Source organism: Carcharodon carcharias, chromosome 5, assembly GCF_017639515.1.
Source record: "Carcharodon carcharias isolate sCarCar2 chromosome 5, sCarCar2.pri, whole genome shotgun sequence".
In the NCBI taxonomy this organism is placed as follows: Eukaryota; Metazoa; Chordata; class Chondrichthyes; order Lamniformes; family Lamnidae; genus Carcharodon; species Carcharodon carcharias.
This window is the reverse complement of record NC_054471.1, coordinates 101,870,760-101,886,483: the sequence shown is the minus strand read 5'-3', so window position 1 is coordinate 101,886,483 and position 15,724 is coordinate 101,870,760. Positions and strand designations below refer to the sequence as shown.

Genomic DNA, 15,724 nt, shown 5'->3' with positions numbered 1-15,724 from the left:
AGCCTTAATCCGAACATGAACAAAAGAGCTGTACTCAAGAGATGAAGTAAGTGAGACTGCCCTTGATATCAAGGCAGCTTTTGACCAAGTGTGCCATCAAGGAGCACTAGTACAATTGAAGACAACATCAATAAAAGGGAAAACTCTTCATTGGTTAGAGTCATGCTGAGCACAAATTGTGGGAGGCCAAACATCTCAGTCCCAAGGCCGTGTTGCAAGAGTTCCTCAGAATAATGCCCTAGGCACAACCATCTTCAGCTGCATCATCAATGACCTTCCCTCCATCATTAAGGGTGTTTGCTGATGATTGCACAATGTTCAGAACTCTTTTCAACTCCTCAGACATGTGTCCATGTACAGCAAGACCTGGAAAACATTTAAGCTTGAGTTGATAAGTGGTAAGTAACATTCACACCACACAAGTGCCAGACAATGACCATCTCCAACATGAGAATATTTAATGACGTCCATTTGACATTCAATGGCACTATCAAAGCTGAAACCTCCACCACAAACACCCTGGGGTTTCCATTGTCCAGAACCTGAACAAGAACAGCCATAGAGATGGCAGCTACAAGACCAGGTCAGAGGCTGGGAATTCTGTGGTGAGTAACTCATCTCCTGTGTCCCCAAAGACTGTCCACCCTCTGCAAGGCACAAGTCAAGAGTGTGATGGAATACTCTTCAATTGCTGGATGAGTGCAGCTCCAACAACACTCAAGGAGCTCGACACCATTCAGGACAAAGCAGTCCACTTGATCGACACCTCATCCTCCACCTTAAACATTCATTTCCTCCACCACCAATGCACGGTGGCAGCAGTGTGCACCATGTACAAGATGCACTGTAGCAACTTACTAAGCCTCCTTCCACAGCACCTTCCAAACAGGGGTGGGCCCGACACGCCAACACGTAAAATGATGCGCGATGACGTTGGTTGTGTGTCCCAACGTCAAGACGATGTTTTATTCAGCGGGCGTGTGTTGGCGTCAGCTGCACACCCACGGATATTTAAACGGGCTATTAAAGCCATTAAGGAAGCAATATATTGTAATTGTGAACACTGCCCGTCTCATCTTAAGGTTGGCGGGCAGGTGAAAAGGCCAAGCGGCCTTTATGTTTTTAGGAAACTTCATTCAGCGGGATGAGGTTTCCTAAAGCTTTTATTAATTAAATTTAAAAATTTTATGAAATATAAAAATGTCCCATCTCATGTGACACAGTCACATGAGGGGACATGTTTAAATAAATTTTCAATCCATTTGTTTATTTACATGAAAACCACTTCAATCCCCCTGAGGCACAGAGCTGCCTCAGGGAGACGAAGCAGGAAGGAGCACTGGCACCGACTCTCTCTTCGTCCCCGCCCCCCCCACATGGGTAGCACTGAGCACTATGGCTTGTGTCTAATGCTGGATGGGCCTTATTTGGCCCGCCCGCTCCTATCAAGCCCACCCGCCAACTGAAAGATTCAGGCCATAAGCTCTAACCCCTGAAGGACAAGGGCAGCAGATGCATGGGAACACCGCCACCTGCACAGTTCCCTTGAAGCCACACTCCATTCTGACTTGGGGCTACATCGCCACTCTTTCATTGCCGCTGGAACCCCCTACCTAACAGCACTTTTGGGAACACTTGGACCAGATAGACCACAGTGGTTCAAGGAGGAAACCTACCACCGCCTTATAAGGGAAATTAGAGGTAGACAGCAAATATTTGTCTTACTAGTGACACACACGTCCATGAAAAATATAAAAGAACTTTTTTGTGTCAGGGCAACTATTCTGAATATGGGAGCTCAACAAATAAATGGTTAGGAAATTAAAAGTGTATAAGGGGCGTAAACCTCCCTGATAAAAGGTTTTTTGTGCCAATTACAATCAAAGGCCCCCCACCCTGACAGGCCTTAATGTGACCAGTAATTATTCATCCATTTTTCTGTTAATTGAACCAGGTTGTTTAGATATAAGTAAGGTGCATTATTAATGTTTTTGTAACAGTTTTCAACAGTGGCTGCTAATAGCACTGTGACAGCTGAGAAGAAGCATCTGTTTGAATCCATGTTACAGTCAATTTTATTCAGTAGGATTGTAAGTTAATTAAAAACCGCAAGCACACTTACTTATCTACTGGGTGTTTCACTGCGAAACTGTACAAACTGTAGTAATTGTTTCTTCCACTTACAACTTCAATCAACTGCAACAAAGCTGAGATTCCAAGACAGTTAATAGAACATTTGTAGAACTTGTCAAATCCAAGATGGGTCGTGTCAGGACTAAGACTGTCAAGAAAGCTGCCCGAGTGATCATTGAGAAATACTATGGCCGCATTGGCAATGACTTCCACACCAACGAAAGCGAGAAGATTGCCATCATCCCCAACAAGAAATTTCACAACAAAATTGCAGGGTATGTGACACACTTATTAAAGCAGATTCAGCATAGGCCTGTCAGAGGCATCGCTATCAAACTGTAGGAAGAAGAGCGGGAGTGAAGAGATAAGTATGTCAGAGAGGTTTCCGCTCTGGATCAAGAGATGATTGAGGTGGACCCAGATACCAAGGAGATGCTTAAGCTGCTGGACTTTGGCAGCTTGTCCAATCTGCAGGTCACAGAGCCTTCAGTAGGAATGGCTTTCGGGACTCCAAGGATCCAAAATTATTTGTACCACAATGCTCTGCAATTAAAAAAAGACAAAAGCAAAAAAAAAAACTTTTCTCAAAGAGGGAGCAAGGGGAGAATTTTCTCCCTGTCGAGTGGGCTGGGTGGGAGCGGACGCGGGCAGGAGCGCAGCCGATCGCCATCCGTGATTGGTTGCCGCCACCATTTTACGTGTGTGGGCCATGCACCAAGAAGTGCTCAGTGCTCCCTGTGCGGGCGGGAGGAGGAGGGAGAATCGGGGCCTGAGCTCTGTCGTGTATGCACGTGGACGAATGCAGAAATCCCCCGAGGCAGATTATTTTCATTATGAAAACTTGAAAAAAAGAATTTGAAACATTATTCAGATATGTCCCCTCACGTGACAGTGTCACATGAGCTGGGACATGTCAATGAATTTTAATAAAAATTTTTATTGAACTTAGAAACCCTTCATGAAACCTCATCCCACCTGTAGATGAGGTTCCATGAAAAATGTGAAGGCCGCCTGGGCTCTTCGCCTACCCGACAACCTTAAGATTGGATGGGCAGCCCTGGCAATGACTTTAATGAGGTGATTAATGGCCTTAATAGGCCTTTGACAGTTCGGCGAGTGCGCAGCCAACTCCAGTGCGCACCCGCTGAACTGAAGATCGGAATAACATATGCCCGAAGTCACTGCGCGTCATTTTACACATCGGCGAGTGGGGCCCACCCCCGCACACTGACCAGAAGTTTCCGGCACAAGTGTTCAGGAATTCTCCCCCTTTTTGATAAAATCCTTCCATTTGTGCAAGAAAGAACAGTTTCTTCAACAGGAAGAAGAGAGACACGGCATCTTTCACATCTCGTCTCAAAACACTTCAGAGCTACCTAGCAGCCATTTGGCAGGCAAAAGGTCTGCACAAACATCACTCAGGTAAATGAGCAGACAACCTATTTTAGTAATGTTGATTGAGGAGCAAATTTTGGCTCTTCTTCGAATGGTGCCATATGGGATCTTTTACATCTGACTAATGGTGGAACCCGAGTTTAACATTTCTTATTTTCTCACTCTCCCCATTTCACCACTTTTGTCCACTGCTCACATCCTGGGTGGACCCTATGTTCGCATCCAAATTCTTTTCTTTTATGGTTCACAACAACACATTTTGAGAAGGCATAAGACTCTTGATGGTACAGTATATGGAACAGACTTTATTGATGTCAGGGCAGTGATCAGCTGAACTATAGACAGAGAGAGAGAATCTCTACCATTCCTGTATCTTTCAAGTGCTCTGAAGAACTAATAAAAACCATGTTCCTTTCATACACAATATTTTTTGCCCACTTCAAAGGTACATGGCACAGATAAGGCCTCATCATATATTTATTTTTAAATCCTTTGAAGACAGCCTATTCATGCAAACGGTTGCACTTATTTACTCCAAAGTTTAAACAAGACCCTCTGATGCACATGTCCTAGCCTCTTTGAAGAATAGGCTTCATTAACCATTACCTTTCTATACAACAGTTAATGAATCCTCCACCTATGTTTATTACCCAAGCAACTAAAGTTATACTTTAATCACTAATGGCTGATGTCATTACTGTCACTTATTTCCACTTCGAAGCCATATTGTTCATCTTGGGAAGTCTGTTACTCCAAAATACAAGGAAGCTCAATTATTAATACTTAACTCCCAAGATGCCCAACATACAACTTTTCAGGATATATACAAACATAAAAATTAGGAGCAGTTGTAGGCCATTCAGCCCCTCAATCCTGCTCAGTATTTGGTAAGATCACGGCTGATCTGATTGTGGCCTCAACTCTACTTTCAGGTCTACCCCCTTTGCAGACTCCTTATGTCCTCCTCACAACTTACTTTCCTACCTATCTTTATGGCATCAACAAATTTTGAATCAATTCATTCAGTCCCTTCATACAAATCATTTATATAGATTATAAATAGTTGAGGCCCAAGCATTGATCCCTGTGGCACTCCACTAGTTACAGTTTGCTAAACAGAAAAAATACCCATTTATCACTTCTGTCTGCTTCCGGTCAGATATTCAATCTCCTATCCATGCGAATATGTTTATCCCCACATTACGTGCTCTTATTTTTCATAGTAACCTTTGATGTGGCATTTTATCAAATGTCTTTTGGAAATCCAAGTACACCACATCCACAGGTTCCCCTTTATCCACAAGGTATGTTACTTCTTCAAAGAGCACTAATAAATTAGTCAAACATGATTTCCCTTTCACAAAACCATGCTGTTTTCTGCTTGGTTGCATTAAGGTTTTCTAAACGCCTTGCTATAACTTGCTTAATAATGGATTCTAGCATTTTCCCTATGACAGATGTTAATTTAACTGGCCTGTAGTTTCCTGCTTTCTGTCTCCATCCTTTCTTGAATAAAGGAGTTACATTCACTATTTTCCAGTCTGATTGGACCTTTCCAGAATCTGGAAATTTTGGGAAATTATAACCAATTATAACTATTATCTCAGCAACCACTTCTTTGAAGACCCAAGAATGCAGGCCATCATGTCCTGGAAAATTGACAACCTTTAATTCTAATAGTTTTCTCAGTGCCTTTTCCCTGGTGATTGTAACTGTTTTAAGTTCCTCCCTCGCTTTGGCCTTTTTATTTACAAGTATTTTAGGGATGTTATTTGTGTCTTCTACTGTGAAGATAGATGCAAAATATCTGTTCAATGCTTCCGCCATTTCCTTATTTCTCATTATAAATTCCCCAGACTCATTCTCTACAGCACAAATATGCTGAGCTTAGGTAATGTTTTCCTTTTAAAATACAGAGGAATGCAGGAAAAATAGGAACATAGGAGATAAGAGCAGGAGTAGGCTTGTGGAAACGCCTACTATCTGATTTAATATTTCTAGCTAACTTTCTCTTATACACTAATTTCTCCATCCTTTTCTTTTTAGTAATTCTACGCTGGTTTTTAAATTCTGTCCAATTTTCTGACCTACCACTAATCTTTGCAGAATTATATGTTTTTTCTTTCAACTAGATGCTATCTTTAACTTCCTTAGTTAACCATGGATGGTGCATCTTTCTCCTAGTCTTCCATCCTTGCTGGAATGTTTCTTTGCTGAGTGTTATGAAATATCTCCTTAAATGTCTGTCACTGCAGCTCTGCTGTCCTACCCTTTAACCTAATTTTCCTGTTCACTTTAGACAGCTGTCTTCATACCTTTGAAATAGCGTTTATTTAGGCTTAGAGCACTAATCTTAGACACATACTTCTCACCTTCGAACTGAATGCAAAATTCAATCACGTTACGATCACTGCTACCTAGAGGGTTCTTTGTTATGGAGGTCATTAATTATTCCTGTCCCATTACACATTATCAGGTCTAGAATTGTCGGCTCTCTGGTTGGCTCGAGAATGTGCTGCTCTTAGAAACTATCCCAAAAACGCTGTATGAACTCACCTTCCAGGCTAACTTTGCCAATCTGATTCATCCAATCTCTACCGAGCTTTAGGGCTTTTAACACATTGTTTAGAGGCCTAACACCTGTTGAAGGACTTTTTGTTGGTTGAGTTAGCAATAAGAGGGATAGGTACCTGAATTTTTCAGTAGTCTCCATACAGTCAACAACAGGCAAGCTTCAGAATTATTCTTACTTATTCTTTTTCAAACAAGGTGATCCCCTGATTGTGCAGGTGCCAAAATCCTCCACATACCGCACTAGCAGACCCCAACCCCTGCCCCCCGCCAACCCCCTGCCCCACCAACTACCCCACCAGGATTTCCCTAGAAATGGCTGTTGATGAGGCAGGTGGCCAACACTGATGCCCTCCCTCAGGTAATCTGCCTGTGGACGCGTAACTGCCGTCATCTGCGTCTTCACCCCAATTACAATGGGGGGGGCTAGGGGATAATTTTCATCTATGCACAGGTCTTTGCATTTGGCGACACTCTGCCTGCACAATGTCAAGTCTGGAAAATGGACCCAGACAATTTTTTTTTTATACACTGTATAGTTTGAGAAACTGATTCAAGTGCTGTTTCTTAAATGTAAAGGTAAATCACAAAGTCATGAGTTTAAAGGCCTTAATGTTGAAGAAGTAAGAGGAAAGTTAAAACTTATGTCCTTTCAGTGCCCGGGAAAGAATGATTTAGAGACGGAACAATGAATCCGAATTTTAACATGATGCAATGGCATGATGCATTTGCAGTTTATGAGGACATAATTTCCTAACATTGGCACCATGATCCCCCTTCAGTGAATATTTTAGTAGCTCAATGAATAAAACAAGTTATATCAGTCACTTGGGAACAAACGTTTGTCTCTGTTCCATCTGCATTTAACGACCTGAAATCCTCTAAGCAAACAATTTATGGAAATATTTAAAATCAAAACTAAATTCTTACAGTTTTAATAAACAAGTCTCAACATAAATCTAGCTATTCACAAAAAAAAACCCTGAAACTGTGGTGCATTTAGCCAGCCTTGGACCAATAAGTTATTCACTGCAAGTATAACTGATAATGGATGCGTTACCTTTGACCTTGGAGCAGCTGCAAATGTTTCTGCACACAATTCTGCTTGACATAAAAAGCTCTATTATTATGTTGCAATGATACTCTTTGAGGTCTCCTGAAAACGCTTTCTCTAAATGAATGTGCTGCTTTTCAGCCACTGCTGTGGCATTTTCTACTTTATGCTGAGTGATGTTCTAGGACTGAGCCACCAATATCACAGCTTTATCATTAAAAACTTGGTTTTGCAAGAACAATCTTTCTGAACAGATTCAGGAAATCTTTTGGTGTTTTCTTTCTGAAACAAAAACACTTGCAGCACCCAGAATGAATGAAAAACAGTAAAAATGGGGAAATAAGAATACTGGTCCAAACTGGTCTTGTATGCCTTCAAGTGGAACACCAGTGAAAGGTGAGAAATAAGAGTACAGGTCCAAACTGTTTTTTCCTCCTGGGTCTCACAAAGAGAACAAAACTATAATGTGATGCTGCAGTGCAGATTTGGCTTGATAAAGGAGAAAATACAGTTGAAGACTCTAATGTACCCAATGGCTGAATGATCAGCACAATTTGGTACTGTACACAGGACTACACATTATGGAGTATGAAATAGAGGTTATACACAAGGAAATAATAGGATAGATGTTCAACTTCCCATCCAGCAGCAAAACTGGCATTGAGGGTCATTCAAACATTATCGAAAAAGATCAGTTTTCATTCCATTGATCCTCATACAGAGAGGGTATTACAGGTTAGTGTGCCATCAGTGTGGATTTTCTGCTGACTGTTTTCATAGAATCATGGAATGGTTACAGCACAAAAGGAGGACATATGGTCCCTCGTGTCCACGATGGCTCTCTGTAACAGCAATTCAGCCTGTCCCACTCCACCGCCCTTTCCCCATTGTAATACCAATTGTTCTCTTCAGATAATGATCCATTTCCCCTTTGAAAGCTACAATTGATTCTGCCTCCACCTCACTCTCAGGCTTCGTTTTGCACAGCCTTCCTCTTTGCAGGGAGTGCAAAGAGTTCCTTTGAGGTAACAGGACAAGCGTCAAACGAGCAGTGCATCTGATGTGAACAGATAAACAGAGAGCGTGTAAATAGTTATTGGAGTCATACAATCAGTTGCTGGGAAAACATGTGAGAATTGTGGGAGTGAAGGTCAGCCTGTCATTCTGACAGCCACCAAGCTACAGGTTCAGTTTCAGATATTTAGGGCTTTTAAGAAGGTAGGAGTGGGTCCATTCCTGGGAAACTGCATTTCAAAGGTGGCAGCATACACTAAGTTCAGAGACATTTCACATGTTATTTATTAAATTATGGTGGACAATATTGGAAACATTTGCATTGACCTTTATTTCCAAGGCCAGGAAACCAACTATACATGAAGAGGCTGATCGAAACATTCTCTGGGCATGAAAATTATATAATTTAAACGAATTCTGGGGGACTGGAGGGAGCCAGAAATGGGGCCGGAAATGGCCCTTTGTGAAAAGATGGCCTAAATTAATATTTGGTGGCTGGCTAGTAGTTGGGAGGTGCCCCCATCTTCTGATGAGCCCTTACTTCCCTGACAACCAAAGATGCTTAGATTGATATAAAGATGGCAAAGAAGGAAAACATTTGACTTATTGAACTTACTGTTCCTCCAACTAGGACACATATAAAGGCCTTTCAACCATGACAATCATTATGTTAAGGGGGGATGGCACCAGCACAGAACTCCCCAGGTCCTCTTTGTATCTCCTGCCCACAATGCAGCCCTGTTCCAAGGGTGAATTTTCATACCTCAGACCAATATTAACCTCAATCTTCTGAATAGGTCTGTGCGTTTCTCTTAATCTTTGCCACAGCAATGCTAAACAGAACAGTCACTTTCTATAGATGCTCTAAACACATGACCTAAAACCAATGGAAATAGTTGTGTAGCCCTGACTGAAGTCGCTTTTACCTGTTTTAAATTTATGTTGGAATATACTTATCAGACATGTTGAGTCAGCCACTATCCTACAGTCAGAAGCATGAACAAAGCAGGAATGGGAGGGAGGGAGATGAGGCTTTAATAAAAACAAAAACGCTGAAAATACTCAACAAGGTCAAGGCAGCATCTCTGGAGAAAGAAACAGAGTTAACGTCTCAGGGGATGACCTTTCATCAGAACTGGAGAAAGTTGGAGATGCAGCAGGTCTAAGCCAGGCTCACTAGTGAGCCTATCAGCAGCAAATGTGGGAGAGAAACAATCTGTGATTGGAGGAGCAGCAAACACCAGTGGTGCTGAGTTCGGGGCCTGGGGAGCTGAGGCCAGGTGGCGTGACCCGATGAGCCGAGAGTCAGGGAGCTGAGGAGCCGAGAGTCAGGGAGCTGAGGAGCAGGGAGCTGGGGAGCTGAGGAGCAGGGATCTGGGGAGCTGAGGAGCAGGGAGCTAGGGAGCTGAGGAGCAGGGAGCTGGGGAGCTGAGGAGCAGGGAGCTGGGGAGCTGAGGAGCAGGGAGCTGGGGAGCTGAGGAGCAGGGAGCTGGGGAGCTGAGGAGCAGGGAGCTGGGGAGCTGAGGAGCAGGGAGCTAGGGAGCTGAGGAGCAGGGAGCTGGGGAGCTGGGGAGCTGAGGAGCAGGGAGCTAGGGAGCTGAGGAGCAGGGAGCTGGGGAGCTGAGGAGCAGGGAGCTGGGGAGCTGAGGAGCAGGGAGCTGGGGAGCTGAGGAGCAGGGAGCTGGGGAGCTGAGGAGCAGGGAGCTGGGGAGCTGGGGAGCTGAGGAGCAGGGAGCTGAGGTACCAGGGAATGGAGGTGCTGCGGAGCAAGTCCCAGGCATCCAGTTTAGGGCTTAGGCGGGCCAAAGCTGGGCATGAGGCAGCCAGAGTAGAACTCACAAGCAGCTGAGTAAGTGTGTGACTGGAGATAGTGTGAGAGAGAGAGAGAGTGTGAGGGGGCGGAGGGAGAGAGTCAGTGTGTGTGGGAGAGGGGAAGAGAGTGTGACAGGGGGGTAGAGAATGTGAGGAGGTAGGGAGAGTGAGGGGATGAGTCATTGTGAGGTGGGTTGAGACAGCATGAAGGGGAGAGAGTGTTAGGGGGAGAAAGAGTGTGGGGGGTGAGAGAGTGTGGGGGGTGAGAGAGTGTGGGGGGTGAGAGAGTGTCGGGGGTGAGAATGTGAGGAGGGGAGAATGTGAAGGAGGTAGGGAGCAGAGAGAGAGAGTGTGAGGGGGTTTTGTGTCTGGAGATTGTGTTTGCGGGGGAGTGTGTGTACGAGAGCATGTGTGTAGGGGTGCAGGGTGTTTATGAGGGAGTGTGTATGGGGGTGCAGAGTGTGTATGAGGGAGTGTGTGTGGGGGTGCAGAGTGTGTATGAGGGAGTGTGTGTGGGGGTGCAGAGTGTGTATGAGGGAGTGTGTGTGGGGCTGCAGAATTTGTATGAGGGAGTATTATGTGGGGGTGAAGAGTTGTGTATGAGTGAGTCTGTGTGGGGGTGCAGAGTGTGTATGAGGGAGTGTGTGTGGGGGTGCAGAGTGTGTATGAGGGAGTGTGTGTGGGGGTGCAGAGTGTGTATGAGGGAGTGTGTGTGGGGATGCAGAGTGTGTATGAGAGAGTGTGTGTGGGGTTGCAGAGTGTGTATGAGGGAATGTGTGTGGGGTTGCAGAGTGTGTATGAGGGAGTGTGTGTGAGGTTGCAGAGTGTTTATGAAGGAGTATGTGTGGGGGTGCCGAGTGTGTACGAGGGAGTGTGTGTGAAGTTGCAGTGTGTGTACGAGGGGGTGTGCGTGGGGGTGCAGTGTGGGTATGAGGGAATGTGTGTGAGGGTGTAGAGTGTGTATGAGGGAGTGTGTGTGGGGGTGCAGAGTGTGTATGAGGGAGTGTGTGCGGGGGTGCAGAGTGTGTATGAGGGAGTGTGTGTGGGGCAGCAGAGTTTGTATGAGGGAGTATTATGTGGGGGTGCAGAGTGTGTATGAGGGAGTGTGTTTGGGGGTGCAGAGTGTGTATGAGGGTGTGTGTGTGGGGGTGCAGAGTGTGTATGAGGGAGTGTGTGTGGGGGTGCAGAGTGTGTATGAGGGAGTGTGTGTGGACGTGCAGAGTGCGTATGAGGGAGTATGTGTGGGAGTGCAGAGTGCGTATGAGGGAGTGTGTGTGGGGCTGCAGAGTTTGTATGACGGAGTGTTATGTGGGGGTGCAGAGGTTGTATGACGGAGTGTTATGTGGGGGTGCAGAGTGTGTATGAGGGATTGTGTGTCGGGGAGCAGAGTGTGTATGAGGGAGGGTGTGTGGCAGTGCTGAGTGTGTATGAGGTAGTGTGTGTGGGGGTGCAGAGTGTGTATGAGGGAGTGTATTTGGATGTGCAGTGTGTATATGAGGGAGTGTGTGTCGGGGGGCAGAGTGTATATGAGGGAGTGTGTGTGCTTTTGCCAAGTGTGTATAAGGGAGTGTGTTTGGGAGTGCAGAGTGTGTATGAGGGAGTGTGTGTGAGGTTGCAGAGTGTTTATGAAGGAGTATGTGTGGGGGTGCCGAGTGTGTATGAGGGAGTGTGTGTGAGGTTGCAGTGTGTGTACGAGGGGGTGTGCGTGGGGGTGCAGTGTGGGTATGAGAGAATGTGTGTGGGGGTGTAGAGTGTGTATGAGTGAGTGTGAGTGGGGGTGCAGAGTGTGTATGAGGGAGTGTGTGCGGGGGTGCAGAGTGTGTATGAGGGAGTGTGTGTGGGGCAGCAGAGTTTGTATGAGGGAGTATTATGTGGGGGTGCAGAGTGTGCATGAGGGAGTGTGTGTGGGGGTGCAGAGTGTGTATGAGGGAGGGTGTGTGGTTTTTCAGAGTGTGTATGAGGGAGTGTGTGTCGTTTTGTAGAGTGTGTATGAGGGAGTGTGCGTGGGAGTGCAGAGGGTGTATGAGGGAGTGTTTGTGGGGGTGCAGAGTTTGCATGAGGGAGTATTATGTGGGGGTGCAGAGTGTGTATGAGGGAGTGTGGGTGATGTTGCAGAGTGTGTATGAGGGAGTGTATGAAGTGGTGCAGATTGTGTATGAGGGAATGTGTGTGTGGGTGCAGAGTGTGTATGAGAGACTGTGTGTGGGGTTACAGAGTGTGTATGAGGGAGTGTGTGTGAGGTTGCAGAGTGTTTATGAAGGAGTATGTGTGGGGGTGCAGAGTGTGTACGAGGAAGTGTGTGTGAAGTTGCAGTGTGTGTACGAGGGGGTGTGCGTGGGGGTGCAGTGTGGGTATGAGGGAATGTGTGTGAGGGTGTAGAGTGTGTATGAGGGAGTGTGAGTGGGGGTGCAGAGTGTGTATGAGGGAGTGTGTGCGGGGGTGCAGAGTGTGTATGAGGGAGTGTGTGTGGGGCAGCAGAGTTTGTATGAGGGAGTATTATGTGGGGGTGCAGAGTGTGTATGAGGGAGTGTGTTTGGGGGTGCAGAGTGTGTATGAGAGAGTGTGTGTGGGGGTGCAGAGTGTGTATGAGGGAGTGTGTGTTGTGGTGCAGAGTGTGTATGAGGGAGTTTGTGTGGGGGTGCAGAGTGTGTATGAGGAAGTGTGTGTGGAGTTGCAGAGTGTTTATGGGGGAGTGTGTGTGGGGGTGCAGAGTGTGTATGAGGCAGTGTGTTTGGGGGTGCAGAGTGTTTATGAGGGAGTTTGTGTGGGGGTGCAGAGTGTGTATGAGGAAGTGTGTGTGGGGTTGCAGAGTGTGTATGAGGCAGTGTGTGTGGGGGTGCAGAGTGTGTATGAGGGTGTGTGTGCGGGGTTGCAGAGTGTATCTGAGGGAGTGTGTGTGGGGGTGCAGAGCGTGTATAGAATGAGTATGTGTGGGGGTGCAGTGTGTGTATGAGGGAGTGTTTGTGGGAGTGCAGTGTGTGCATGAGGTAGTGTGTGTGGGGGTGCGGAGCGTGTATAGAAGGAATATGTGTCGGGGTGCAGAGTGTGTACGAGGGAGTGTGTGTCGGGGTGCAGTGTGTGTACGAGGACGTGTGTGTGTGGGGGTGCAGAGCGTGTACGAGGGAGTGTGTGTGGACGTGCAGAGTGCGTATGAGGGAGTATGTTTGGGAGTGCAGAGTGCGTATGAGGGAGTGTGTGTGGGGCTGCAGAGTTTGTATGACGGAGTGTTATGTGGGGGTGCAGAGGTTGTATGACGGAGTGTTATGTGGGGGTGCAGAGTGTGTATGAGGGATTGTGTGTCGGGGAGCAGAGTGTGTATGAGGGAGGGTGTGTGGATGTGCTGTGTGTGTATGAGGGAGAGTGTGTGGGGGTGAAGTGTGTGTATGAGGGATTGTGTGAGGGGGTGCAGAGTGTGTATCAAGGAGTGTGTTTGGGAGGGGAATGTGTGTATGAGGGAGTGTTTGCGGGGGTGCAGTGTGTGTATGAGGTAGTGAGTGTGGCGGTGCAGAGTGTGTATGAAGTAGTATGTGTGGGGACGCAGATTGTGTACGAGGGAGTGTGTGTGGGGGTGCAGAGTGTGTATGAGGGAGTGTGTGTTGGGGGGCAGTGTGTGTATGAGGGAGTGTGTGTTATGATGCAGAAAATGTATGAGGGAGTGTGTGTGGGGGTGCAGAGTGTGTATGAGGGAGTGTTTGTGGGGGTGCAGGCTGTGTATGAGGGAGTGTGTGTGGGGGTGCAGAGTGTGTATGAGGGAGGTTGTGTGGTTTTTCAGAGTGTGTATGAGAGAGTGTGCGTGGGAGTGCAGAGGGTGTATGAGGGAGTGTTTGTGGGGGTGCAGAGTTTGTATGAGGGAGTATTATGTGGGGGTGCAGAGTGTGTATGAGGGAGTGTGGGTGATGGTGCAGAGTGTGTATGAGGGAGTGTGTGAAGTGGTGCAGATTGTGTATGAGGGAGTGTGTGTGGGGGTGCAGAGTGTTATGAGGGAATGTGGGTGGAGGTGCAGAGTGTGTATGAGAGTGTGTGTGTGGGTGTGCAGAATGTGTATGAGGAAGTGTGTTTGGGGATGCAGAGTGTGTATGAGGGAATGTATGTGCGGGTGCAGAGTGTGTATGAGAGAGTGTGTGTGGGGTTGCAGAGTGTGTATGAGGGAGTGTGTTTGAGGTTGCAGAGTGTTTATGAAGGAGTATGTGTGGGGGTGCAGAGTGTGTACGAGGGAGTGTGTGTGAAGTTGCAGTGTGTGTACGAGGGGGTGTGCATGGGGGTGCAGTGTGGGTATGAGGGAATGTGTGTGAGGGTGTAGAGTGTGTATGAGGGAGTGTGTGTGGGGCAGCAGAGTTGTATGACGGAGTATTATGTGGGGGTGCAGAGTGTGTATGAGGGAGTGTGTGAAATGGTGCAGATTGTGTATGAGGGAGTGTGTGTGGGGGTGCAGAGCGTGTATGAGGGAGTGTGTGTGGGGATGCAGAGTGTGTATGAGAGAGTGTGTGTGGGGGTGCAGAGTGTGTATGGGGGAGTGTGTGTTGTGGTGCAGAGTGTGTATGAGGGAATGTGTGTGGGGGTGCAGAGTGTGTATGAGAGAGTGTGTGTGGGGGTGCAGAGTGTGTATGAGGAAGTGTGTGTGGAGTTGCAGAGTGTTTATGGGGGAGTGTGGGTGGTGATGCAGAGTGTGTATGAGGCAGTGTGTTTGGGGGTGCAGAGTGTTTATGAGGGAGTTTGTGTGGGGGTGCAGAGTGTGTATGAGGAAGTGTATGTGGAGTTGCAGTGTGTGTACGAGGGAGTGTGTGTGGGGGTGCAGTGTGTGTATGAGGGAGTGTGTGTGGAGTTGCAGAGTGTTTATGGGGGAGTGTGGGTGGTGATGCAGAGTGTGTATGAGGCAGTGTGTTTGGGGGTGCAGAGTGTTTATGAGGGAGTTTGTGTGGGGTTGCAGTGTGTGTATGAGGGATTGTGTGTGGGGGTGCAGAGTGTATATGAGGGTGTGTGTGCGGGGTTGCAGAGTGTATCTGAGGGAGTGTGTGTGGGGGTGCAGAGCTTGTATAGAATGAGTATGTGTGGGGGTGCAGTGTGTGTATGAGGGAGTGTTTGTGGGGGTGCAGTGTGTGCATGAGGTAGTGTGTGTGGGGGTGCGGAGCGTGTATAGAAGGAATATGTGTCGGGGTGCAGAGTGTGTACGAGGGAGTGTGTGTGGGGGTGCAGTGTGTGTACGAGGACGTGTGTGTGTGGGGGTGCAGAGCGTGTACTAGGGAGTGTGTGTGGACGTGCAGAGTGCGTATGAGGGAGTATGTTTGGGAGTGCAGAGTGCGTATGAGGGAGTGTGTGTGGGGCTGCAGAGTTTGTATGACGGAGTGTTATGTGGGGGTGCAGAGGTTGTATGACGGAGTGTTATGTGGGGTTGCAGAGTGTGTATGAGGGATTGTGTGTCAGGGAGCAGAGTGTGTATGAGGGAGGGTGTGTGGAGGTGCTGTGTGTGTATAAGGGAGAGTGTGTGGGGGTGAAGTGTGTGTATGAGGGATTGTGTGAGGGGGTGCAGAGTGTGTATCAAGGAGTGTGTTTGGGAGGGGAATGTGTGTATGAGGGAGTGTTTGCGGGGGTGCAGTGTGTGTATGAGGTAGTGAGTGTGGCGGTGCAGAGTGTGTATCAAGGAGTATGTGTGGGGACGCAGATTGTGTACGAGGGAGTGTGTGTGGGGGTGCAGAGTGTTTATGAGGGAGTGTGTGTTGGGGGGCAGTGTGTGTATGAGGGAGTGTG

At 47.2% G+C, this 15,724-nt stretch overlaps 1 protein-coding gene across 1 annotated transcript in view; it reads left to right on the top strand.

The window, feature by feature from the left end:
- Positions 1–2,259: 2,259 nt before the first annotated feature.
- LOC121277728 (40S ribosomal protein S17-like) overlaps positions 2,260–15,724 on the top strand; it is a 64,070-nt gene continuing 50,605 nt past the window's right edge. Inside the window, 2 exon segments of the mRNA XM_041187363.1 lie at positions 2,260–2,663; positions 3,434–3,555. Of these exon segments, the coding sequence (XP_041043297.1) occupies positions 2,260–2,663; positions 3,434–3,555 (526 nt within the window).